Here is a 27,345-nt window from a genome sequence, read left to right on the forward strand (position 1 = left end):
GCAGCAGCTGGTGAAGAGTCAGTATCTTGAATTTTGGAATCACCACAAAGGTATTTAGAGTAGAAAGGTCCAGGATAGGATGCCACGTATTGCCTTTTCTGGGTGCCAGAAAAAGTCTCAAATAGAAACCTTGTCCCTTTTCCTCTTTTGGTACCAACTGAATGACCCCCATGCTTAAGAGAGAGAGACTACTTGATTTTGGGCCTCCGCCCACTGATTTGGGGGTACATCTGGCCACCTGCTTGGTGTTGGTAAGGTGTGGAAGTGAAATCTGTATCCCTGGGACACTACATTTAAAACCCAATGGTCCTGGGTAATGAGTTCCCAGTTTTTGGCCTGCAGACCAATATTTTTGCTTAAAGGAGTACTCATTTGGGAAGTGCTTGGAAGTTTTAAAAGCAAGTCATTGAGACAGTTTTCCATAGGGGGGGGTCTTACTACTCCCTGATTTGGGTGCGGAAACCCCCCCCCCCCCCCCACTGCTTAGTCGTGTGCATGTCCCCTGGGACTGAAACCTGGGGTTTCTGCTGTGTCTGGGTTTGGCTTGAGAAGACCTGGAAGGGGCAAGAAAGGACAAATTCTTAGAGGGACAGTGCCTACTAAATCTAGGAGGCTGAACTTGTAAAAAATATTTAACAGTTTGCATAGATTTAGCTTTATCTTCCATCTTTTTAAGAACTTCCTCAGCCTTGTTGCCAAACAGGCAGTCCTGACTTAAGGGAGCATCCAACACTTTAGCTTTAACATGATCAGGCAAAGACTACTCCTTAAGCCAAGCATGCCTTCTGAGCACAGATCCAGTAACAGCAGCCCTGTAAGAGGCCTCTAATGAATCAAATCTACATTGTAAAGTATGTTTTCCAACCTGTTCAGCAGAATGCATTAAATCCTGTAATTCCTTATTTTCCGCAAAGTCAGGAATCAACATCATTTTCTGTTTAAGCACTCCAATAACATGTTGCTAATACTTTAACATAGGAAACTGGCAGTTTAAAACCCTAATGGCCAAGGTTGCAGAAGTGTAAACCTTCTTATCCCATCTATCCAGCGCCCTGGAGTCTCTTTCAGAAGGGGTAGGATTTTTAACAGTAGAAGCCTTAATGCCCTTGGGTCCCTGTGAAATGGTCTCTGGATCCGTGTGAATCAGGAACCCTGTAATATCCGTCGGGTTTTCTGGGAGCAGGAGGCAAAGAATCAGGGGCCAAACTAGATTCTGAAAAAGCATCAACAATGTCTAGTACAGGAGGAATACCTAAAGGCCTATGCTGAGGCAGGAGTAAGAAATCTCTAAGCCTCTTTTCTGAATCAGAAAAATCCTGGCTTTCCCAGTGGAAATGCTCCCTTAGAGTATGTAAGGTTTCACCAAAAGAAAAACCCTCTGGAGGGGAAGCAGAGGGAATAGAGTTCTCTGTATCAGAATCCTTATAAGTAGATAAGGGCAAATCCAGATCATCAGAAAAATCAGAATCCTGGTCAGAAGATTCATAAACAACATCAGTCCTAGGTTTCTTAGAAGGGGGAGGTTGGCTTCCCCAAGTTGTAAGATCTTCAGACATTCTTATCTGTTTTTTAGGCACAGAGGCCTGAGCATGCGAAACTCAAAAACGAAAGCACCCTGGGTGCAGAAACCAGTAAATTGCCTGTTGATGTTGGAAGCAAACAAGTCTATTTGAGTTGTATCCCACCTGTGGACCAGATCCAAGAACACATCTCTCAGAAGCATCCACTCGTGGCTGTTTGTGATGGTCCTGCTCAAATAATCTGCCTGGGAATTGTGAAGAGAGGGAATGTAAACTGCCTCTAGGGTGATTCCTTGTGAGGTGGCAAATTCCCATACCAGAAGGGCCAGTCTGCAGAGCAGGTAAGACCTGGTCCCTCCCAGTTTGTTGAGATACCACACCACAGTGGTGTTGTCTGTGTACATCTTCAGAGGCCCCTGCTGGAGAAAAGGTTGAAAGGCCTGGAGGGCTAGATCTCACGAGGGTTGATGTGTTCCAGTTTGTGAGGTTTTGGCCACAGGCCTTGCACTTTTGATTGCCCAGAGTTGCTTCCCAGCCCAAGTCTGAGGCATCTGTGTGCATGACCTGTGTGGGCTGAGGTGGTTGTAGAGGAGACCTGGACTGTGGTTCACCTGTTCCAACTACCACTGTATTTCCTTTTCCAGGCAAGGGAGAAGAGGCACCCTGTGCTCCAGAGGTGGGACAGCTGTGTCCGGACTGATCGAAGATACCACTGTAACTTTCTCATAAGCAGTCTTTCTAGAGGTAGCATGGGGATGGTGGCTGCCATGTAGCCCACAAATCTGAGGTACTGCTTTGCTGTCAACTCTGTGGAGTGAAGGACCAGAAGAAGATATTCTGTCAAGGAACTCACTTTAGGGGATGGTAGGTATGCTACCATGAGGTCTGAGCATATTCTGAACCCGAAGAAGACAGTCTTTGGTTGACTGCAGCTGGGATTTTGGAAAATTTAGTAGAGATCCCAGGGACTGTGGAAGGGCCACTACCATGTGTATGTGCAGCTGGAGGGTCTCTTGGCTGACAGCCTGGATCGACATGTCATCCAGGTAAGGGAATATTTGTATTCCCTTTGTTCTGCAAAAGGCAATTACGGGGGCCAAGCATTTTGTGAAGACTCTGGGTGCAGTGGAGAGTCCAAAAGGCAAGGCAGTGAATTTTAAGTGTAAAGAACCCACCAAGAACCTCAGGTATTGCCTGTGGGTAGGTTTTATTGGGATGTGGAGGTAGGCATCCTTTATATCTAATGTTGCCATGAACCCTTGGGGGATCAGGAGGGGGAATAGGGCTGGGAGGATCAGCATTCTGAAGGTAGGGATCTTTAAGAAAGGGTTGAGGTGGGAGAGGTCTAAATCCTCTTCCCTTTGCAGCTGGGGAGACTGTTTCAATGGTGCCCTGAGCTGTAAGAGTCTGGAGGACTGGTTGCATGAGGTGCAACTGTTGAGAAGGTGGTTGTGGGACACCTCTCCTTTTTGGATGGGAGATCCATGACATGAAGTAACCATTTTGTAGTATGGACAGGACCCACTTGTCTGAGGTGAGCTTGGTCCATACAGGGAGGCAGTGAGAGAGTTGAGCTGACAGTGGTACAGAAGTAAGTGGTGGTGGTGGTATGGGTGGCAGTTAGTCAGATGCTACCTGCCTGTCTAGAGGAGGAAGGTGCTCTAGCTGTAGGAGTTTGTTTTCTTGTAGGCTTTCTAGGCTTTGAAGGAGTAGCAGGACGAGAGTGCTTCCTGATAAACTAGGTTTTGCAGGACAGCTTCTTTGGAACTTCGGTATGGGAGAAACCAGCAAATGTTTCAGGTCCTGCATTTCTTTTCCTTTTTGCTGAAGGGACTTGAAAAGGTCAGCTACCTTGGTGACAGATAATGCCGTATTGTCCAGGGGAGCATACATAAGCTTTGCCCTGAAGTCATCAAGCAGTGGTTGTAGGCGAAGCCAGGAGTATCTACATAAGGCAGAAGCTGATGTTGTTGACCTGGATGAGGATTCGGCAGCATCATAACCGCACTTTATAGAATGTCTGGTGACCTGGGAAGAGAGGGCCAGGAGGAAGGACAGTGATGCTTTGGCAGGGCAGTCTGGAATATCTGCCAGGTGTTTAGAGGCAGATTCCAGAAGGTATAAGGCATACTTGGCCATATGAGTTTTATAGTTTGTAGCTCTGAAAGACAAGGTAGCAGAGGTATAGATCTTTTTACCCAAACGTTCCATCATGTTGCTGTCTTTGTCAGCAGGGAGGATGGTGGTAGTGGGCAGGAGCTTAGAGGCATTGTCCTAGGTAAAGATACAGTGGCTGGGTCAGCAGGTGGACACAAGCAGGTGCTTAGCGGTGTCAGGCACCTTGTAAAGTCTGTCTGGTCTGCGTGCTGCAGGGGGGGTGGGAGTCTCGGTTAAGAGATGCTGAGGAGAAGGCATCTAAAATAGGCAGGAAGGATGGGTGGAACAGCAGATGGGCTTGGGGTTTCCATCTGGATAAGGTCATATCTTTTTCGGACCTTAGTCATTTCTGAGGATTCCCATTTGAAGGGTTGCTTCATCTTGGAGACAGTTTCTCCAAAAGTTAAGTCGTCAGCTGGGGAGTCAGGGTCCCCAGAATCTTTTTTTGAGGAGCCACACCCCAAAAGAGATAAAATCTGTGAAGTATAAGACAGTAATTCTTCTGAGGAATCTGAGGAATCCTCCCCTTCCCTAGTGGTGTGGTCTAAGGCCTATAGCGCTCAGGAGTGTGTGTGTGTGTGGGGGGGGGGGGGGGTGGGAGCACCAAAAGTGGAGGTAGGCCTCAAGGCCATGAAAGCACTAAAAAGGCTTTGAATAAAAGCCTGCCAATCATTCATGCTTTCAGGAGAAGGAGAGACATAATTAGTCTTTTCCTTTCTTTTAAGGGGCCTAGCTGATGTCTGTTGAGGCCCGGGGTCTGGAGACTTTAAAGGATAGGAGGGATTAGACGGCCCTTTGGAAAACGCTGGTCCCCCCCTGGGATCGGAAGCCAATGGCGGTATAGCCTCAGTGGACGTGCTCTCACCGAGGGATTGTGCAGCATCCACGTCGGTACCCGCTCTATCCAATATGGCGAATCCGGATTCTTCTACCAGGCCGAAGTCGGTCACAGGCTGAGGACCGGATGGAAGAGGCTCAGCGGTTGAAGAAGGCTGTAGGGTCTTGGCCTTCTTTTTTGGCGGTTCCAAAGGAACATCTGAGGTGCCCTCCATCCCTAATGTCATCTGCTTAAGGAGCTGGTTTTCTAGATAAAGGCTTAACGTATCTAAGCAGCTGTGGAGGGTCTTGGGTACAAATACCTGGCAAACAGGGCAGGCCTTGTGGTCATGCGACCAACCGAAACAGAAGAGTGATTTATTGTGGACTCCCTTGTGGGGGATCTGGCGGCTGCACTAACACTTCCCCTTTCTGGGTGACATTAAAAGGCAATACAGGTTTAAAGAAGGACTGAAAACGGGGTACTTATCGGATTTTAGAAGAATCCGATGTCAGCGGTAGCGGTAACAGCTGGCGGATGAAAAGTTCTGAGGGCTGGTGCGTGCCAACATCACTTTTATGGCCCAAGTTCCCTCTGCCGCGTCAGACATCACACACACCTCAGAGGGACTGAAAACTTTTGTATACTGGACATATGTACACAAGACAAGCGTAAACCCATATGCAGAATACTGCAACATGGGAATAGAAGGACATCTGGCTACTATAATGTGTTAAAAACATATGACAAAAGACACAAATCACAGAATACAACTAGAAGAAAATTTTAGACATCCTGTTCACATACTCTTCTTATTAACAGTAATTCAATACAAAGTAAATACTACCTGACAGGGCAGTGTACAACAACTTCAGAGTCTGAAGCTACAGAGTGTACTATGGGAAACATCAGGAAAAAAAGCTATTATGTTACTTAAGGAAGAAGGCACTGCAGAGAAATCAGTAAAAGCACAGATTAACATAAGCAGAAAACCTACAATTATAGAAATATATATATATACATATATATATATATATATATATATATATATACATATATATATATATATATATATATATATATATATATATATATATATATTTATATACACATATCCACACAAATAGAAAACACACACACACACACACATATATATATATATATATATATATATATATACATATATACACACACACACACATATAGAGCATATACACACACACACACACACACACACACACACACACAGAATACACACACACAGACACAGAATTGTGTAAGCAACACACAACAGCAAACATTCAAACTGGATATAATCGCTGCAGTACTCTTTAACCAAGAGATTGTGCACCTAAGGTGGATTCTCCAGCTTTCCAGGCATATTTCTAGAACTTTCTCAGATGTTCTACATAAGTATAGCTCCAGATCCTCCCTGTCTGACATCAGACCAACACATGGCATATAAAGTGGTACACTTGTGTCATTCTTTAGCTCTGACAAAAACATGTTTAGCAGTGTGTATTAAGTAAAATTAGAGAATGGGCTTACTGTACATGGTACCCTGATTGAAGAACAAGCCTTCTCCAGCAAGGTATTAATGTACAAGTAATGCCCACTGAAGAAAGACTCCGCCGCTTCACAGCAGCTTATCTAGCCGCCGTGGAGCTCGGACTGAGAAAAGCAGAATGGCCGCCATTATTTTTGCTAAGCAGCGCTTTTGCTGTTTAGAGTGTGTAAAATAAAATAAAAGTAAAAAGGTGTAGGTGAAAGTGTGTGTATATGAGTGTGAGCTAGAGATCGGCTGAGTTACTATTTTACTCTCGCCAAGCAGTGCTTTTGCCGTTTAGAGAGTGTAAAATAAAAGTAAAATTAAAAAAAATGTGTGTATGTGTTAGTGTGCGAAAGTGTATGCCTGACAGATCGCTTAAGCAGCTATTTTACACTAGCTAAGCAGAGCTTCTGCTGTTTACTGAGTGTAAAATAAAGTGCGTGTGCGCGCATGCGTGAGTGAGAGAGGGTATGCGTGTATGAAAGTAAGAGAGACAGATGATCGTGTCTATGTGTGCTTATGTTGCGGTCTGCTTGGGTTAGTGAATGTGTGCATGAAAACAGAAAAGTGTGTGTATATGAGAGAGAGAGAGAGAGACAGACAGAGTGTGTGGAGAGAGCGAGAGGAGGGGGGAGATGAGAGATTGACCACACCTCTCGGCATGGCTATTTAACACAGTATTTGCAACCCTCCATGCCTGCGGCATCAGGCCTCAAAACACCCTTGGGTGGGCGTTAACTACACATTAACATATATCCTGTCGGGCATTACTGCTTGCATAATGTGGTCAACTGTAGTTAACACTCACTTTAGATAAATGAAGACAGGACCAGAGCTAACAGAATTATCAATACTTGTAAGAATCAGATTGGGCAAAGAGAAGACTGCATTAACTATATGAACTCTTGACTGAAAGCCATGATTTTTAATGTGTGAAAGAGTCGTATTTGTTGACATGCTCAAGGATTCAATGACAATTTTTTTCAAGGACTTTTTTTGTGAATGGACAGAAGTTAACAACAGAGGAACAGTCACCTGCTGTAGAGGGTTTAAAGATTTGGGGGACAGGATGAATTTTAGCATGTTGAAATTTAAGTTCTAAGATTTTAGTAGTTAGTACAAGGTTAAAGATGTAAGCAATGGATCTGTTCAACAGAGAACTACCTATTTAAGAGTTTGGTTGTGGGTATGACAACTATGGTCACAACTAATTATAGTGCGTACCAACAGATTTATTAATTGATTTGTAAGAGAAGGATTGGTTCAGCAATATTTATGACAATGTGTATTTGAAGTGGGTGTAGTGGTATTACTGAACTGAATGTTGGTACTAAGTGCAGGTTTGGATATCAAGTCTCAAAAGTAAACACCATAGAAAAAATGCAGGAAGGTCATATAGACAAAAGAACAAAAGCACTAAAATTTATTCTGGTTTGTTTACTTGCTTTTGCAAATATTTTCTTAAAGTCTCATAGTAACTTTAAGGTATTGCTGTTGACTGAGGCATCTTGTGATGCTTTTGGAAGTATACTTAAGCCAGCTACAAGTTGTATGCATTTCCAAAATGGTTTTGACTGCCTCAAACAGTGTCTGGAGTCTCTGAAAATATGCTAATTCAGATGTACTATTGTTAATTCTGCTGGTTATTTTAGTCAGTGGTAAAACTGAGCATTTGGCAGACCCTTCAGAGTCTTGTTTCCAGGTTTTCCAAGGGTTTTCTCATATCTTGAAATGTTTTAGCTCTGGAGTTGAAATTTTTTATGCCTTATGCAAAAAAATATTGTAGAAACTTATGAATCTGAAAAAATCCACCACTGACAAACTACCCGACAAAAGTAAAAGCTTTAAAATGAAAGAATGGCAAGAACTGTTTCATAACAATACAAAAACGTCCAAAACTGTTTATGCCTCCCATACCCTTCAATGAACAAAAATCTCCTCACTAAGAAGACACTAACGGCTCTAAGGCAAGGATATGTCTCTCTACCATGGTCATAAAAGCAGGATAACATACATTTATTTATTATTTTATTTTACATTTGTTGACTGGGATAGTCCGACTGGATACATGTCCATTTTCAGCGGAGGCCCGGGGAGAAAAGCTCCAACACAACATACAGAAAAAATATTACAGGAAAAATCATATCAAACATGTTGCAAACAGTTTGCAGACTCTCAAGTTGAACGAACACTAGTAATAATAAAATGATCTGTGACTCGATAAAACCACAGCTTTATTGTAAACGTAGAAGTTTACAGACTCTGTTCAGTCAAGCAAGTTATACATTCGATCATTATTAAACTTATGTAAGTATCTAAACTAGCTTGTATGTAGTATAAAGTACTGTTTGGCACACAATTATAGAAAGGAACTAGTCAGGATTAGAACAAGGACATAACCAGTGTGTTTTAAAATGTTGCCTGAGACTTTTTTTGAATTGAGTTAGTGAGGATACTAGAGTAAGGTCGGCAGGAAGGGAGTTGCAAGTTTTGCTGACAGAGTTGGCAAACAGGGAGTCCCCAGCTGAATTATTGGTTTTGAATGTTTGAACAAGCAGTCTGTCAGATGAGCAAAGTGGCCTGAGGTTACTGTAGGGGCCAATGATGTTTTTAAGTGCAGGCATGTTTTCAGGTTGGTTGAGAACTTTATATGCCACTATAAGCTGGTTGTATTGAAGTAGGATAGGTAATTCAAGCCACCCTAGAAGATTTAGCTTATGACAGTGGTGTGTCCTAAATGCCGTGCCTGTGGCAAATCTAGCAATGTAGTTATAACAGCTTGAGAGCTTGCTAAGGTCAGATTTGTTCAAATTGGTGAATAAAGGGGAGGCATAGAGAAGGGTAGAGAGTAGATGGGAATGGGCAATAGCAGTTCTAGCAAGTGGAGTAAGAAAAGGTTTAATCTTATAAAGGGAGCCACATTTTTTATTAATGGTTTTGATAGTTTGGTTGACATGCATATCAAATTTAAGGTTATTATCTACTATAACACCTAAGAGTTTAGTTTGGGCTTCTGGGGAGGTAATGGTGCTATTATTAGATTTAATGGTAAAGAACAGTGATGAGGACCTACGAGTGGGGAAAAAAAGTAGCAGCTTTGTTTTGTTAGGGTTTAAGATCACATGATGATTAGAGAGCCAATTTTCAACAGTGTTAAAAATATTCTGGGACAATGTCATTAGTTTTGTCTGGGAGGTGGCTGAGCAGATTAAAGTGGAGTCATCTGCATACTGAATGCAGGTTGCATCTGGGATGACAGAGTGTAGGTCATTAATAAAGACAGAGAAAAGAAGGGGCCCTAGTATATAGCCCTGAGGGACTCCTAGGGTGATGGGTAGAAGGGAGGAGTGTTTGCCTTGCCAAAGGACAGCCTGTTTTCTACCACAGAGGTAGGATTGAAACCACTGGAGAGCATGGTTATCTAAGAAGAAGCCCTTCAAAATATGGATGAGTTTTTGGTGGTTAACCATATCGAAGGCCTTGGAGAGATCAAGAAAGAGGGCTGAGGTTAGTTTGTTATTATTTTGGTTATTGTTTATGACATCAGAGAAGGAGAGGAGGGCTGAGGTAGTACTATGTAATGGCCTAAAGCCACGCTGAGAGCTAGCTAACAGATTGTTCTGGATAAGTGCAGTCATTGTTTATGGATGCACTTCTCCATAATTTTAGCCAGCGGTGACAGAATAGTTATGGGTCTGAAGTTTGACAGTTCAATGGAGATACCGCCTTTATGGAGTGGTATAACATGGGATATTTTCCATATGGAAGGGATGGTAGCTTCAGATACAGTTCTATTGATTAAGATGGAGATGGGGTATGTTAGGACATCTACAGCTTTTTGTAGATACTCTGCAGGGAGAAAATCAGCAGATAGGGTGTTTGGCTTTAATTTCTTAATTAGGACACGGATTAGTGATATAGGTACTGGTTGAAAGGAGAGTTGGGTATTGGGTATAGCAGCAGTTGAGTTAGAGCAACTGGGAGTTAGATGACTAGCTAGGGACTAGATAGTCTCTGTGAAGAAACTATTAAATGTGTTGGCAACATCTTCTGGGATTTTGTGGTTGGAAGATGAAGGGGTTGGAGTGTTGGTTTGACCTGGGTGAAGAAGTTTGTTTATTCCTGTCCAGAATTTTTGAGGTTTGTTTTGCTGCTTCTGTTGAAGATGGCAGTAACAATTTTTTTTTTGTCTAACGTAACAGATTTCTTTGTGTCATTTCTTAATTGCAGATACCAGTTGATCTAGTGGGGGTTTTGTGGCCCACCAAGTGGCCCATGCCTTGTTTCTAAGTAAGATTTTTAGTTTTGTATCTTTTGAAAGCCACGGTGCAATTTTTGCTCTGATTCTAATAGAGCGAGCAGGAGCATGACAAGTACAGCTTCATCCAATGATAATTGTTTTAGGACTGACCAATAACATAATTGGAGTTCATTCTGGAAATTGGTGAGGTTAAAGTTCCTATTTCTTATAGTTTTGTAGACGGGCTGGTGGGAGTTATCAGCCTTGTATGTAGGTAAGAAAGTGGTCACTTAGGTCTTCAGGGAGGGTCCCTGACTTGTACATATGGGGATGGTTATTGATAAGCATCCAGTCTAGGATACTTTCTTTGTTATTGGGTTTGCCAATCCAGGTGGGGGAGGATATGATCTGTGTAAACCCATGTAGGTTTACGTGGGTTGTAGGAGATTCTGAGGAACAAGTGTTCCAGTCAATGTTGAAGTCCCTGAGAACAATGGTTTCTTGGGGATACATACTGGATAACCAATGGCGGATGTCTTCTAGTGCATTTGTGTTATTACCTGGGGGAATGTAGCCACATATTATGTTTACACATTTGTTTTTTGTTAATTTGCAGTTTGGTTATAAGAATTTCTGCATTATTAACCTGGGTGGTTGTAAGGAGTCCTTAGTAACATTCAGTGTAGTTTTACAAAGTATAGCTACCCCACCACCTATAGGTTCATAGGTTGGTAACTAGGCTATCAGCCCTATGGCCTATACAAGCCTAGCCATAACAATTCCCTGGCTATTTCTTCCCACACTATTTACTTCCTGGACCCCTGTCTAGCAGGGCTACTGACGTGATCCCCGGGGTGAATTTCCTTTCTCCCATCCAATCGTCAAGGTTCCTTTTGAAGACGGCCAAAGAGACACTCTGCTTGACATGTATGGGCAATCTATTCCAGAGTCTGGGGAGTCTCTGGGTCAGGAACCTATCCCTCCAGCATTATTAACCTGGGTGGTTGTAAGGAGTCCTTAGTAACATTCAGTGTAGTTTTACAAAGTATAGCTACCCCACCACCTATAGGTTCATAGGTTGGTACTAGGCTATCAGCCCTAGGGCCTATACATGCCTAGCCATAACAATTCCCTGACTATTTCTTCCGGCAGTATTTACTTCCCTGGACCCCTGTCTAGCTGGGCGACCGACGTGATCCCCAGGGTGAATTTCCTATCTCCCATCCAATCATCAAGATTCCTTTTGAAGAGGCGCTCTGCTTGATATGTTTGGGCAGTCTATTCCAGAGTCTGGGGAGTCTCTGGGTCAGGAACCTATCCCTCCAGCATGTTTTGTTTATTGTGATGACAAGGTTTAGATCCCTGGAGCGTGTGGCTCTGAGGGATTGGGATTTCTTTAAGTGTAGCATGTCCAACAGCTCTGGGTTTGACATGGCCTTGTATGTTAAGCAGAGATCGCCTCTGAGTAGACGATATGCGACAGAGTATAGCTGGAGTTTTTTAAGGCGGTCAGCGTAAGGCATCTGCTTTAGGCTAGTGATTCTTTTAGTGAGGTATTTCTGCGGCCTTTCCAGTTGTTGCAGATGTCTTGAGAGGTACATACCAAATGGGGCATTGTATTCTATAATAGGTCTAATGAGGGATGAGTACAGTGGGACAATGACCTTCTTTTTTCTGGATGAAAAGCCCTTAGTGATGAGGTGTGCCACATAGAAGGATTTCCTGACTGTTGTGGCGATGTGGTTATCAAAGGTGAGACCATTGTCCACCTGTGTCCCTAAGTCTCTTATCACACTTTCGGTGTTTAGTGTACTGCCACCTATACGGTAATTCAGATATACATGTTTTTTCCCAAAGGGGATAACTACACATTTCTTGGCATTGAGCTTGAGCCCATGGCTCTGGCACCAAGCATCTGTTTTTGTAAGGCCCTTTTGTAGATTATCTACATCATTTGGGGATTCAATAATGGCTCCCAGTTTGCAGTCATCTACAAACTTTGCTAGCCAGAGTCCCTTAGTGTTGGCCTGTACTTCAGAGAAGTAGATGCCAAACAAGAGCGGTCCCAGGACTGAACCCTGAGGTACTCCACTTGTCACTTGTCTGGAGCTGGATTTGGAGTTGGCTACTTTTACAGTGTGGGTTCTATCAGTAAGCCAGTTAGCAACCCATTGGGTGACGTAGGGATTAATGCCCAGCTTAGTAAGTTTATCTATGATTCCAGAGTGAGGGATGGTGTCAAAGGCCTTGGTAAGGTCTAGATAAGCTGTGTGGACCACCTTACCCTTGTCCATGGCTCTGGAGACTGATTTGAAGAAGGGAGACTAATTTGAAGAAGTCAATCAGGTTCAGGAGACAAGATCGGCCCTTCACGAACCCAAACTGGGGGGGGGGGTCCAGTGTTTGAAGGTTGCCAATGTCTCTGTTTATAAGTTCCATGATAATACGCTCCACAGCCTTGCAGATAAGGCTCGTCAGACTGATGGGACGGTAGTTTCTGGGATCCAAGGTGGGATAACTGTAGCTCTGCGTCACTCAGTGGGCATGAAACCTGAGGTGAGGCTATGATTAAACATGACACTTAGGTGAGGTGCCAGTTCATATTGCAGTTCATGTAGTACACAGCCCGGGATGTCATCTGGTCCCATGGATGCTGTATTCTTAGCTTTGGAGAGTGCGTTTTTTTACCCGTGTGGCCGTTATTACTGGAGTTTGGCAATCTTCTGGTATTGAGATGGGCCATTTAGGAGGTGAGAGGGGGGTGAAGTTGGCACTGAATCGATCTGCCAGGATATTGGCAATATCCTTGGGATCAGTATATTTAATGCCATTCTGTTTTAGCTCAGAGCAGATCTAAGCATTGCCATTTAGATTCTTGACATAGTTACAGAATGCCTTGCGGTTGTCTTTGGAATCTTTGGCAATTTTATTTTCGTAACTAGCTTTGGAGGATTTTATGAGGGATATCAGTTTCTTACTGAGGCTGGTAAGGGAGTTTTTTGCATCCTGGGATTTTCCTCTTTTCTGCAACAGTCTCTCCTAGTATGACGGTCTATTCTGAGTATGTTGTACCCTGGTGGTAATACCTCATTATCTGTAGTTGCTGGTTTTAGCCAAGTTTCTATTAATATATCAGGGGAGTGAACTGCCAAAAGGACATGCAGGTTACGGACCTTATTATTTATGCTTTTAATGTTTAAGTGGCAGACCAGGAATGAATTAGGGGATCTATTTGAAGGTATTAGGTTAGGGAAATTAGTAGTTTGGGAGCTAAAGTCATACATATGTCTTAATATACAAAAGCTGTTCAAAATGCTAACTCTTTTTCAACGTCTTTTTTCATAAAAAGGAAACAGAATTGCTGTTTGAAAACTATCCTTCAAAACTAAACTTCTACATGTAGTAAATATTCACAATTACAGACAGAAGGGGACAAAGAAAACACAAAGCCTGAATACTTGATTTTCAGGCAGGGCACCTATTTCTTTTTTATACAAAAGGCAAATAAATGTTACGTACCAGTAATATGAAAAGCTGGACCAGAAGTAAAGAAGCAGAGTGATTTTTAACTTTTAAACTAACGAACAAGTAAAATACCACAAAGCAGTGAAGACAGAACTATGGATACACGTTTTCAGTGTAATTATTCACTATACCAAGACTGAAATACATTTACCACTTACATTTGTCTGCTGAATCTCCCACAATAATTTTTCCTCCTCTTTTGCTGGTTTTCTCTACTGATAGAGCAGTGCTCAGCCCTTGTTCATGCTTTCCAAGACCCTGACCTTCCCGGAAACCATATTTCTGCATAATTTTATGGGCAACAGTGCCACTGTTCAAAGAAGAAAAAAAAGCTGACAATCCTGTTTTTGAAATATAGCTTACAAACTAGAAAATGCAGTGATTAGTCATGTCGCAGCTTTTTTATCATATACATTCAGAAGATAAAACAGCAACGCCTCAAAACTATGCACTCAAAGTATTTATACACCAAATTTAAATTATAATATGGGCACAACATACAAGGGATATGTCTTATTTGAACAGACTAATACAAATGTCATTGCAGAGCAGAAATAATGAAAAAGTGTCATTTTTCATCAGGTGTTCAACAATGGCCTCATTAATGTCATATCATTTAAAAGTGACACCCAGACTAAGGGAAATGTGAGCACAAATCTGCGATAAAATAAAACAATAGTCATCATAAGAACACTGATAAATTATAACACAAATACTGTAATACTGGTACATAACGTCAGATACAACTGTGGGAAAAGTCATTACGGCAGCAATCCATAACTGCTAGGTCCTGGCAATTTTCTGCTAACAATAAAATACCCTTTTGCAAATGAACATAGGTCCCCTCGACAGTGTTCATAGATATAGGCTGGTGTGCACCCGTTATACAACCTGTGATGGCACTGAATAAGAAAATAAACCTTAGTGATATTTATAACCAAAAATCAGTACAAATTAATTACAGTAACAAATGACACAATAAAACTAAATATAACTTTATGTAAAAGACAGTAAAGGAAAAAAAAGATTAAAATAAAAGAAGGGAGACTTCTTGCCCAAATGGCCTTCCTCATAGATATAAAAAAGATACATTCTAAACACATCAGCTGATCTACAGGAAGATAGTAGAGTTGTATAAAACCTTCCATAACAGCAGATGTCCTTCTCATCACTTCTGCAGTATTCCTTATGTAAGGGATCTCCTGTCAAGCACAGCATAATGTCCGGCCAGTTTAACAAAGCCTTTAGTGTTTATCGGTGTCACATGTCACATGTATGCTCCCAACGCAAGGCACAGGGCATAAAGGTGATGTATGGATGCACACACCTCAGAACTGAAAAGCCACAGGATGAACGAAATTTCCTTAGGGACCAGGAGGAACGTGCATATGGAAGGAGGAAAAGAAAAATAATTCCTTGCCAAGAGGACAACAGGAATAGGGCAGAGCAGAGGGGGCAGGAAGGTGGGAGCAAATACTGCAACAGTGGAGAGGACATCTACTGTTATGGTAAGATTTTACACAAATGTGCTATGTCCTTCTGTATCACTGTTGCAGTATCCCTTACATGAGAGAGAGTACAAAAAGCTTAAGTGGAACCTGTGAGGAGTAAGTAATTGAACAGCCCTCTGTATCATTACAGCTAGCTATAGGCCACCCATCATGAAACAGGAAAAGCATATTGCATACCTGGATGTACCAGAGTCGCTTGCCATACAGCCCAACACCTTACTCGTGACTGATTTTAATTATCGACTGGGCCACAAACATCCTGATTCAGACTTTCTTGGACTGTGTCAATACAAATGCTCTGGAACAGATAGTCAGCACACCCACAAGATGCTCAAATGTCCTGGATATAATGCTCACTAACATGGGAGAGCATTGCACCCCACCGTGCAATGTCCTCCCTGGTAAGATAGGACCATGCGTCAGTCTTATTCTACGTAATTACAAGACCAGATACCCAATCAAGCTCAAAAATGCTTAAGTATTTTTCTACGACAAATAAACTTGACCAAGTTATGGTACAAGAAGTTTCAAAGCCCCCATGAACACAGAAGACATGGACTCCTATGCGGAGGTGTACACCAATGCCCTAAATAACCACTTAAGCAGATGTATAAAATCAGCTGTACTTAACCAGGTTAAAACCAGGACTTGTCGAAAAAAACAAGCCACCCTGGTGGACCCCTAGTATAAACGGGCTATAAAACAGGATAAAGAAACTAATGTCTAAGAATTAGAGGGAGCTGGCTCAGCACAGGAAGAAATCCCTCTCTACCTTAAACACATTAGAGATCTTGTCAAGTCCTCCAAAGCTAATTATGAAACAAAAAACAGGCTCCCTAACTAAGGACAATCACAAGGCATTCTTTAGCTACTTCCAGAATCTAAAAGGAAATACCCAGCTATGCGCTGAACTGGTTGTGGATGGCACCACCTATAGCCAACCTGCTAGCTGACAGATTTGGAGAAAACTTCACCTCTCTGTCCCATCCAGTCACCCCCAAAAGTATACCTGTCACCATCCCTCAGCCTATTATCTCAAGAAAGCAGGTCATCTCTGTGCTGTCCAAAGCAAAAAATCACATCATCAGTGGGACCAGACAACATCCCAGGTTGCCTTTTAAACAACTTAAAAGATGACTGAGCAGAACCACTTGGATCCCTGTTTAACCAAAGCCTGAGAAATGGTTATGTTCCAGCAGAATGGAGGACAGCAACAATAATCCCTCTGCACAAAAGGGGACTATCAACAGACACTGGGAATTATAAGCTCATAAGCTTGACTAGACTTATCTGCAAGGCCATAGAAAGAATCATTATGGACCTTACTAACAAGGACATGGGCAATCTCCAGACTTTGGACCCAAACCAAATCAGATTCGTTAAAGGAAGATCATGCCTGGTAAATATGGTGGACTTCTTTGAGAAAATCACCAAGGCGCTGGATGAGGGAAAGAGTACATACAACCTATCTCGACCTACCCAAAGCATCTGGCTCAATCCCCCACTCAGGTTTCATACAGAAACTCTCCCAATTGGGAATTAACCCCTACATTACCAGATGATTAGCCAACTGGCTCACCGACAGGACACATACTGTCAAAGTGGGTGACTTCACCTCTAGCAAAAGACCAGTCACCAGTGGTGTACCACAGTGTTCTGTGCTGGGTCCCTTACTGTTCAGAGTTTATTTCTCAGAGGTCCAGACCGCCTGTGGCTGACTGGGTACGCTGACGGCTGCAGACTGGGTGCAGTTATAGAGCAAGGGCCACGGATTGGGGCTGAATGCAGAGAAAAACATTATTATTCCCTTTGGGAAAGCTGACATCCCTGCTAATTACATTATGGACAGCACCCCCCCCAAGTGTGTACTCAGTGGTACGTGACCTGGGTGTTAAGGTTGACAGCAATCTGAACTTTGACCACTGTGTGTCCGCAGTGGTAGGGAGATCCTTCTATGTGGCATATCTTATAAGTAAAGACATCGCCTCTAGATCTAAGGATGTTATAATTCCATTATACTGGGCCCTCAGACTGATAGCCAAGTATGTATGGTGATCCCTTTTGCGTGTACCTCACCAGACTCCTGCAACAATTAAACAGACCGAGGTTTCTCAACAAGGAATTACAGGGTACACAATACAAGTTTTATGCAGAAAGCCTGAAGGCTGTTTCACTGTGTTCTGTCTCCTACAGGTTGTTGGGGGCGGGGGGGGGGGGGTGTTGACCTGTACCTGGGCTTGTAGGGCAGTTTCTGATCTGGCCCTGATGGAAATGCTACACATTCATAAATCAAGCTGCAGGAGGGTCACTCACTCCAGGGATCTTGGCCTGGGCCTCTGACGTGAATAGGTCATGCTGGAGAGCTAGATGCATCTCATGGAGACTGGGGCAGGCTTCCAGTGCGCTTGAGGCAGGGCCCCTCCCTGACCTTCATCAAATGCAACCTAGATCAATGGATGGGTGACCACAAATGCACTCCTGACGTGGTGCCCATTTCCCTCTTGGAAAGAAGAAGTTGGTATTAACTACTACAGACCCCTACCTCTGGGAACTTCACTCACCTAACCACCGACAACTGGGGTAACTCGGGATAAATATGGCTACGCTTGTAAGGGCACTGGGACCATTTGCTTAGTAACCTCCTATGAATCCCTGAACTTATAAATCAATGCAGGATAGCCCTGCTTTGGAAATGACATTCAACTTATAATGTTGCGTGATAGGCCTGCTTTGGAAATAACATCCAACTTGTAATGCTGTGTGAAGGTATAGACAGAAGTCCAAGTAGCAGCCTTAAGGATGGAACTAGTATCCAGTCCATTGAAAACAGCATCAGAAGAAGGAGAAACAGCTCTGGCAGAATGAGCCTTTACAGAAGATGAAAGTCATTTACCATGAAAAGAATAACAAAAGCAAATGGCCTTAGAAAACCAGGAAGAGACAGACAGTTTGTTTAGAAACTGCCAAACCCAAAGACCTGGGATGAAAGGTAAGAAAAAGTTGCTCAGACTTACGAACAGCCTTAGTCTTATACAAATCATATGTGAGCTACCTATGCAAATCAGAGGTGTGAAGAAGTTTCTCAGTGCAGACTGTGGAGAAGGAAATGCAGAAGACAAATTAATAAACTGAAGGAACTAGAAGTCCAGGGGATGACCGTGTTGAATCCACACTGACTTGAGGTACTACTGAAGTTTTTTCATATGGATCCCGGCTAGAAGCAGCACAGAAATGGCACAAGCTATAAACCAGAGGATCCCGAGAAAGTCCCTGGCTTTGACTGAAGCCAGAGGAAGAAGATACTGGAAAAAAAGCAATTAGGGAGATCGCCTTGGGAGAAGGCAGCAATGCCAGCATGGGAATGGATAATCCTGCTACTGAGAAAAACATGATCCTGAGAAGGAACTAAGACTGATTTGTGAATAATGGATCCCAGACTTTGTAGCAGGGAAACACTGAACTGGAGGTCCTGAAGTAGAACCTTGGGGACAAGGCCTTAATGAGCAGATAATCAAAAAAAAATCAGAACCCTTCTCATCCTGCAAAAGGCAATGGCAGGAAGGTAGGCATTTGGTGAATACCCTTGGGATAGTAAAGAGGCCGAAGAGCAAAGCAGAGAACTGAATATGCAAGGAAGAAACAAAGAAATGCAAACATCTCCTGAAAAGGGGATTGATGGGGATGTTTAGGTAGGCATCCTTGAGATCTAGAGATACCAGAAATACCTGGGGGAAGAAGAAGAGGGAACAAAGTTTGAAGGGACAGCATCTAAAAAGAGGGAACCTTTAGAAAGGTGTTGAGCTAAGAACGATACAAAATTGGTCTCAAGGTGCCCTCCTTCCTGGGAACCAGAAACATCTGGAAAAAAAACTTTGCCTTTCTGGGCAAGGAGGCACAAACTGAATGGTGCTGTGGACCAAAGTGCATAAAGCACTTCTGGAAAGAGAGGAAGCTGTTCCAGAGGAGATTGAGGGATGCCCAGAAATGGAGAAAGATTTCCACACCATGAAATACCCCTGGTAGATGATGGAGCCTTGTGTGATCCTTAACCAATTTGGAAGGGACAGGGAAAGACGAAAGGACAAGGGAACCTGGCCAAAGGAAAAATGGAAGTAAACTGCAAGATGGAACCTAGTTTGTACTGAAAAGGAGGTTTCTGAGAAACAGGGGGGTCTGAGTAGACATAGCAGGAGGTACATGTCTAGAGCCCTTTCTACCTTTGGGTGGAGGGCGAGACTGTCAATGAACAAAAGCAGATCTGGAAGGGTAATTACTCTTTTAGGGATAGGAGAAATAAGAATGTTTCAACTCCTGCGAGTCTTGCCCCTATTGGAGGGATTTAATATCAGCAGCAGTAGAGCAAAAAAGATTTTTATTACCAAGAGAAGCATCCAATAATTTGGCCTTACTGTCATCAGACAAAGCCAAAAGGAATGCCTCAGAACAGAACTATATGCAGCAGCCCTAAAAGAAGCATTAGCTGTATCACAACTCCAGTCAATGGAATGGCGAGCCACTTAAGAGGTAGAACCCAATCAGGAAAGAGCCAAAACCTTCCCATCCGAGTTAGGAAGGTCAGAAAAAGAAAAGTACAGTTGTGTACACTTACCATAAATGTAGATGTTCAAGTGTATTCACTGTTGCAGTCATCACACTTGGGTTATCCTGCAGGGGTAGCCCTCAGCCGGCCTGAATACCAGAGGCTTAGTATTGCTGCATCGGTTACTACCGCTCCAGGACTGAAGTCAGGTCATCAGTGGTATAAAATTAGGCAGCTGATGCCATTACATCAGTTTTTCTTGCCCCAGCTGTCAGGAGCCCCCAAATAGGGAGTTAGGTTATGGTGGAAAAACACCACCAGTAGAAAGTAAAGTAAATACCAAAAATTCCCTGTAAGGAGAGAGGAGGAGGAGAGAGAGAGACACACAAGGGGGATGGAGGGTGGGAAACCAGGACTGCAACAGTGAATACACTTGAACATCTACATTTATGGTAAGTGTACTTAACTGTACTATGTTCTTTCTTCGTGTTTCACTGTTGCAGTCATCACACTTGGGTTGATTCCCAAAGCTGAAGAAAAGGTTGAAGGCAGTCAAGAAGACTGGGGGCTGGCTAGGATGCCCTGCAAGACTGCGGTGGCAAAGTCTGCCCTGGATCTGGAGAAGATAAACAGGTGGTAATGCTTGGTGAAGGTATGAACACAAGTCCATGTTGCAGCCTCCAGGATGTCCCTGGTGAGGGTCCCTCTGAGAAAAGCTGCAGAGGTGGAGGTTGCCCTGGTGGAATATGTCCTGACCCCCTTTGGGGGCGGTTTCCCGTGCTGTTTGTAGCAGAAATGAATGCAGTGTGCTATCCATTTGGAGACTGTTTGCTTGGATATGGTCTTGCCCTCTGCCCCTGCTGCGAAGCTGACTAGCAATTGGTCAGTTTTTCTAAAAGATTTAGTCCTATCCAGATAGAATCTAAGCGGTCTGTGCACATCTAGAGAGTGCAGAATCCTTTCCCCCTAGTTTTGTGGGTTAGGGGAAAAAGGTGGGCAATGAATGGATTGGTTGAGAGCCACACTGGACACCACTTTAGGCATGAAGGATGGGTTAGTCCTGAGGGAGACCCTGTCAGCATGGAAAATGATGAAGGGCTCTACAGCCATGAGTGCTTGTAACTCTGAAACTCTTCTAGCTGAAGTGACGGCCAGAAGCAAGGCTGTTTTCCAAGAGAGGAATTTTAACTCTGCTGAAGCTGCAGGCTCAAAGGGGGTAGGGTGAGCTTTTCCAACACAAAGTTAAGGTACGGTCCCAAGCTGGTGTAGAAGCTCTTCTGGGTGGCCTTAGGTTGTTAGCCCCTCTTAGGAACTGTTTGATGAGAGGGTATGAGAAGAGAGGTGGCTCTGTGCTGTAATGAGCAGAGATGGCAGAGGCATGAATTTTAATAGAAGAGAAGGATAGACCCCTGTGTAGTAGGTCTGCTAGGTAATCCAGGATGAGCGATAGGGAGGGCTGTGCTGTTTCTGTTCCCTTAGCCTGGACTCAGGTGCAAAACCTTATCCACTTGTCAGCATAGGATTTTCTAGTGCTGGGGTATCTGGCCTCACGTACAACATCCAGGACTTGTTTGCTTAGGCTGGCAGCTGGAGGAGAGGTCAGGGAATAAGCCAGGCTGCTAGGTTCAGGGTCTGCAATTGTGGATGCATGAATTCTCCATTCTTCTGGGTCAGGAGTGTTGGAATTTGAGGTAGGTGACAGGCTATGCAGCAGTGGGTACCAGTGCTTGTGTGGTCGGTCTGGGGCAATCAAGACTGCCCTTGGTTTTTCCTCCCTTATTTTGAGCAGTACCCTTGAAATAAGTGGTAGAGGGGGAAATGCATATATCGAGAGGTTTACCCATTGGAAGGATACGGCATCCACCTTCCAGGCCTTGCTGTGAGTTTCCCTGGTGCAGAATTTGCTGAGCTGATGATTGGAGTGGGAGTCAAAGATGTCCACCTTCGGGGTGCCCCATTTCTGGGTTACAAGGCTGAAAGTTCTGTGGTCTAGCTGTTACTCTTGTGGGGCTAGCAGGTTTCCGCATAGGTTGTCTGCCAGAGAGTTTTGGGAGCCTGGCAGGAATTGTGCTAGCAGGTGTATTTGCATGGCAGAGGCCGTGTGCCAAAGGGTCATGGCGAGCCTGCAGAGAGGATAAGAGTGAGTCCCTCCCTGCTTGCTGATATACCACATCACTGTGGTGTTGTCTGTTTTGATCACTAGAGGCCCCGGGGGAGTAGGGGGTCTGAAAGCTGTCAAGGAGTACTGAACAGCTAGCATCTCTTTTTGGTTGATGTGCAAATGTATTTGATTTGGGCTACAATGGTCATGAATGCACCCGCTGTCCAGGTATGCACCCCAGGCATGGTCTGATGCACCTGTGGTAAGGGTCTGGGTGACGTGCGGTTGTGAGAAGGGAAGTCCCTTGTTGTGGTTGCATACTGCTGCCCACCAAAGAAAATCCCAGATACACAAAGCTACTTATCTGTTCCACTATCTTCCCGTCTATCCCAATTCTCAGCTTCTTCTGATTTCCCCAATTTGCTGTGTTTACCACTGTCTTACCTCTACTTAGCTTCATTCCTTGTGCCTTCAGTTTTGCATTCCATTCCCTTATCCTTTGCTGAAGTTCTTGCTCACAGTCTGCCTGTAATTCCACATCATCTGCATACAGCAACTTTGTTGATCTGTCCCTCTGTCCGGTTTACTAATGTAGTCCATCACCAGTATGAACAGCAGTGGACTCGAAGCTTAACCCTGGTGCACATACACTCCCACTGGGAACCTCTTTGTGAGAACGAACACTGTTGATACTTGGGTCCTTGTGCATAGCCTGCACTAATTCTACCAGTGTTTCTGGAACTTCAAACCACCATAGTACTGCCCAAATGAGCTTTCTTGGGACCTTGTCCTATGCCTTCTTCAAGTCCAGGAATGCTCAGTTGGGACTCTTTCCTCATCTCTAGCTTCTTCTCAAGTATCTGTCTCACTGCAAACATCAGGTCAGTGGTGCTGCATCCTCACCAGAATCCGAACTGCTCATCTCCCATCCTACATTCTACTACTCTGCATACTCATTTATTAATCACCCTCTCCAAAACTTTCACGCAATATGATGGAAGTTTGATGCCTCTGTACAACACACAGTTGTGGATGTCCCCTTTGTTACATTGGCAAGAGTATGCTTATTTTCCAGTCATCTTGTATACTCCCTTCTCTCCACACTGCTATGAGTGCCCTCAGGAGCCATTTCTCCTCTATCTTACCCAGCTTCTTTGTCATATCTGCTATGACCTTTTCTGAGCCTGCTGCTTTCCCTGATTTAATTTTCCTTAGTGTTACTCTTACTTCTTCTAGGGTGGGCTCCTCCTCTTCTCTCATCGTAGGCTGTTTCTGGGGCAGTACAGCTTCTGTGGGATTTTCTTCATTCAGGAACTACTGGAATTACTCCTTCCATCTTCCTTTGATGTTCTGTGGACTGGTGAGCAGGTTGTTGCTGGCATCCCTTATGAAGGGTGTCTGACTAGGTTCTTTACCTTTCTGTCTTTACCTTGCAACCTGATAACAGTATCTGTGCACCTACTGAGTTACTTTCCAGAAGCTGGTAGAGTGCCTCTGATGCCATGTTCTTTGTTATTGCAACTCCTTTCTTAGCTTCTTTGTTAGACAACCAATATTCCTTCCTAGCCTGGTCGGCCTTTTCTATTTCCCACTTTTTCCTGCACTCCTCCTTTCTTTTGATTACTTCCAGGACTTCTAGGATGGTGGTTTGTAAGATGACGTCAGTGATCAAGAAGAGAAGGAGGAGTGTGAGGGCAGCACCAAGGATCAAATGGTGGAAATTGAAAAAGGGTAATTGTGAGGTGGAGTTCAGGGAAGAATTAAGACAGGCACTGGGTGGCAGTGAAGAGTTACAAAATAGCTGGGTAACTACAGCAGAGCTAGTAAGGGAGACGGCTAGATAGGTGCTTAGTATGACATCTGGACAGAGGAAGGATGACAAGGATACATGGTGGTGGAATGAGGAAATACAGGCGAGTATACAGAGAAAGAGGTTGGCAAAGAAGAAATGGGACTGTCAGAGAGATGAAGAAAGTAGACAGGAGTATAAGGAGATTAGGTGCATGGCAAAGAGAGAGGTGACGAAGGCTAAGGATAAGGCATATGAAGAGTTGTATGAAAGGTTGGACACTAAGGAGGGAGAAAAGGACCTGTACTGATTGGCTAGACAGAGGGACCGAGCTAAGAAATATGCGCAGCAGGTAAAGGTGATAAAGGATGATGAGAGAAACATACTTACAAGCGAGGAGAGTGTGTTCAGCAGATGGAAAGAGTACTTTGAGGGGTTGAGGAATGAAGAGAATTAGAGGGAGAGAAGGTTGGATGATGTGGGGATAGTGAATCATGAAGTGCAATGGATTAGCAAGGAGGAAGTAAGGATAGATATGAAGAGGATGAAGAATGGAAATGCTGTTGGTCCAGATGACATACCTGTGGAAGCATGGAGGTGTTTAGGTGAAATGGCAGTGGAGTTTTTAACCAGATTGTTTAATGAAATTTTGGAAAGTCAGAAGATGCCTGAGGAATGGAGAAAAAGTGTTTTAGTAACGATTTTTAAGGGTGATGTGCAGAGCTGTAGTAACTACAGAGGGATTAAATTGATCAGTCACAGCATGAAGTTATGGGAAAGAGTAGTGGAAGATAGGGTAAGAGGGGACGTGATGATTAGTGATCAACAGTATGGTTTCATGTCAGGAAAGAGCACTACAAATGCAATGTTTGCTCTGAGAGTGCTGATGGAGAAGTACAGAGAATGTCAGAAGGAGTTGCATTGTGTTTTTGTAGACTTAGAGAAAGCATATGACAGGGTACCTAGAGAGGAGTTGTGGTATTGTATGAGGAAGTCAGGAGTGTCAGAAAAGTATGTCAGAGTGGTACAGGATATGTACGAGGGTAGTGTGACAGCGGTGAGGTCTGCAGTGGGAGTGACAGATGCGTTTAAGGTGGAGGTGGGATTACATCAAGGATCAGCACTGAGCCCTTTCTTATTTGCAATGGTGATGGACAGGTTGACAGATGAGATCAGACAGGAGTCCCCGTGGACTATGATGTTTGCGGATGACATTGTGATCTGTAGTGAGAGTAGGGACCAGGTGGAGGGGACCCTGGAGAGATGGAGATATACTCTATACAGAAGAGGAATGAAGGTCAGCAGGACTAAGACAGAATATATGTGTGTGAATGAGAGGGAGGATAGAGGAATGGTGAGGATGCAAGGAGTAGAGGTGGCAAAGGTGGATGGGTTCAAATACTTGGGATCAACAGTTCACAGTAATGGTGAGTGTGGAAGAGAGGTGAAGAAGAGAGTGCAGGCAGGATGGAGTGGGTGGAGAAGACTGTCAGGAGTGATTTGTGACAGACAAGTACCAGTAAGAGTGAAAGGGAAGGTCTACAAGAGGGTAGTGAGACCCGCTGTTATATGGGTTGGAGACAGTGGCACTGACAAAAAGGTAGGAGTTAGAGCTGGATGCGGCAGAGTTAAAGATGTTAAGATTTGCACTGGGTGTGACGAGGGTGGACAGGATTAGGAATAAGTATATTAGAGGGTCAGCCCAGGTTGGAAGGTTTGGAGACAAAGCCAGAGAGGCAAGATTACATTGGTTTGGACATGTGCTGAGGAGGGATGCGGAGTATATTGGGAAAAGGATGCTAAGGATGAAGCTACCAGGTAACCAGAAAAGAGGAAGGCCTACGATAAGGTTTATGGATGTGGTGAGAGAGGACATGCAGGTGGTTGGTGTGACAGAGCAAGATGCAGAGGACAGGAAGAAATGGAAACAGATGATCCGCTGTGGCGACCCCTAACGAGATCAGCCGAAAGATGATGATGTCTTCCAGGACTTCTATATTTCACTACCAGCTTTCCTTATGTACCTTACTTCCATATCTGGCTCGGCCACATATCCGTTCTGTAGTCCTCACACATGTTGTTTTGAGGCACTGCCATTCTTCAACTCCACTTATTTCTTGCTCTTCTTGTGGTGCTAGAGCCCTGAGTAATTCCTTGAACTGTCGTACTTTCTCTCCGGTCAACTTCCAGGTCTTCAGACTGGTTTGTTTTGACCTTAGAGCCTTCTCTGACCACTGCTTGCAGCTGACTGCAGCAACCATAAGGGTCTCCACTGGGAACGGGTGTGCAACAGGGTTCAGCTCGGAGCCAACTGCAGTTCATACTGGTGATGGACTACATTAGCAAACAGGTCAGAGGGGACAGATCAACAAAGTTGCTGTATGCAGACAATGTGGCACTGCAGGTAAACTGTAAGCAAGAACTTCAGCAGAGGAATAGAATGCAAAACTGAAGGCACATGGGATGAAACTAAGCACAGAAAAGACAGTGGTAATTGCAGCAAAATGGGGAAATCGCAATAAGCTGAGAACTGAGAATGCCTTCAAGTACTTGGGAGGGGTGACTAAGGAAAAGAGAAGTCTGAAAGAAGAAGTCAAAGCTTGAATCAGAAGGGCTGCAGCCAAGTGGTATAAAGTCTCAAGTGTTGTGAATGGCAAAGAAGCTAAAAACTAAGGTGTACAAAATAGTGTTGCAACCAATACTACTGTATGGTACAAAAACCTAGGCAATAAACGCAGAGCGGATAAGGAAGCTAGATGTGATGGAAATGAAGTTCCTGAGAAGGGTGACTGGATGCACACTGTGGGGCAAATGAAGAAATGAGGACATAAGAGCAGAAGCCAAAGTAATTCCAATTGCAGAAAAGATCAACATGAACAGATAACACTGGTTTGGACATGTGCAGAAAAGCAGAAGACAATCTGGTGACGAAGATTTGGAACAGACAGGAAGAAGGTAAGAGGAAACAAGGATGTTCAGCAATGAGGTGGATGGATTGTGTGAGAGAAGATCTGCGACAATCAAGCATAATTGTCAAAGAAGAAAGGAGTGTGGCACAGAATTGAGAGAGAGGAAGGGAAACATTTGGAGAAATACATGAAAGACCCCGGATGGACAGATATTTGGTTGTCAGAGGCAATGACCTCATCTACACTTACTACTCCTCCAGATACAATGCAAAGTCAAAATTAGAAAGAATGTACCTTAAAAACGATTACACACACAACTCTGAGTAAATATCTAGTGACCCATTACCCATCTTGGATCACACACTAGACAGCACAAAACTGAGGATGACAGGTGCAGAAGGGCAATGAAACACTGCAGGCTACTGTGTAGAGCATAACGAGATGGAGTGGTTTGGCATACTGCTACAGGCAGTACTGGAAATGTTAACCAAAGAAGATGGGAAGGCATAAGAAAGAGTAAAAAAAAAAAGAAAGAAATTGGAAAAACAGTAAGAAGAGGAGAGAGACTATTTGGTATGCAATGTTAAATGAGCTTAAACAGCTTCAGTACAGGGCTGGCCAAACCACGGAGGAAGCTCATGTAAGAGTGAGAGAACTAGAAAACAGACAGATGGAAGGATTTGGAGA

General features: G+C 43.8%; 1 protein-coding gene across 2 annotated transcripts in view; it reads right to left on the reverse strand.

The window, feature by feature from the left end:
* Nucleotides 1-27,345, reverse strand: part of RBM17 (RNA binding motif protein 17) — a 639,512-nt gene that overhangs the window by 153,646 nt on the left and 458,521 nt on the right. For both annotated transcript variants that reach the window (XM_044088811.1, XM_044088812.1), the window contains exon 8: nt 13,967-14,118. In XM_044088811.1, coding sequence (XP_043944746.1) covers nt 13,967-14,118 — 152 coding nt within the window. The remainder of the gene's footprint in view (nt 1-13,966; nt 14,119-27,345) is intronic.

The sequence above is a fragment of the Protopterus annectens genome, chromosome 11.part0 (genome assembly GCF_019279795.1).
Source record: "Protopterus annectens isolate FY-2018-M chromosome 11.part0, PAN1.0, whole genome shotgun sequence".
NCBI classification, from domain to species: domain Eukaryota; kingdom Metazoa; phylum Chordata; order Ceratodontiformes; family Protopteridae; genus Protopterus; species Protopterus annectens.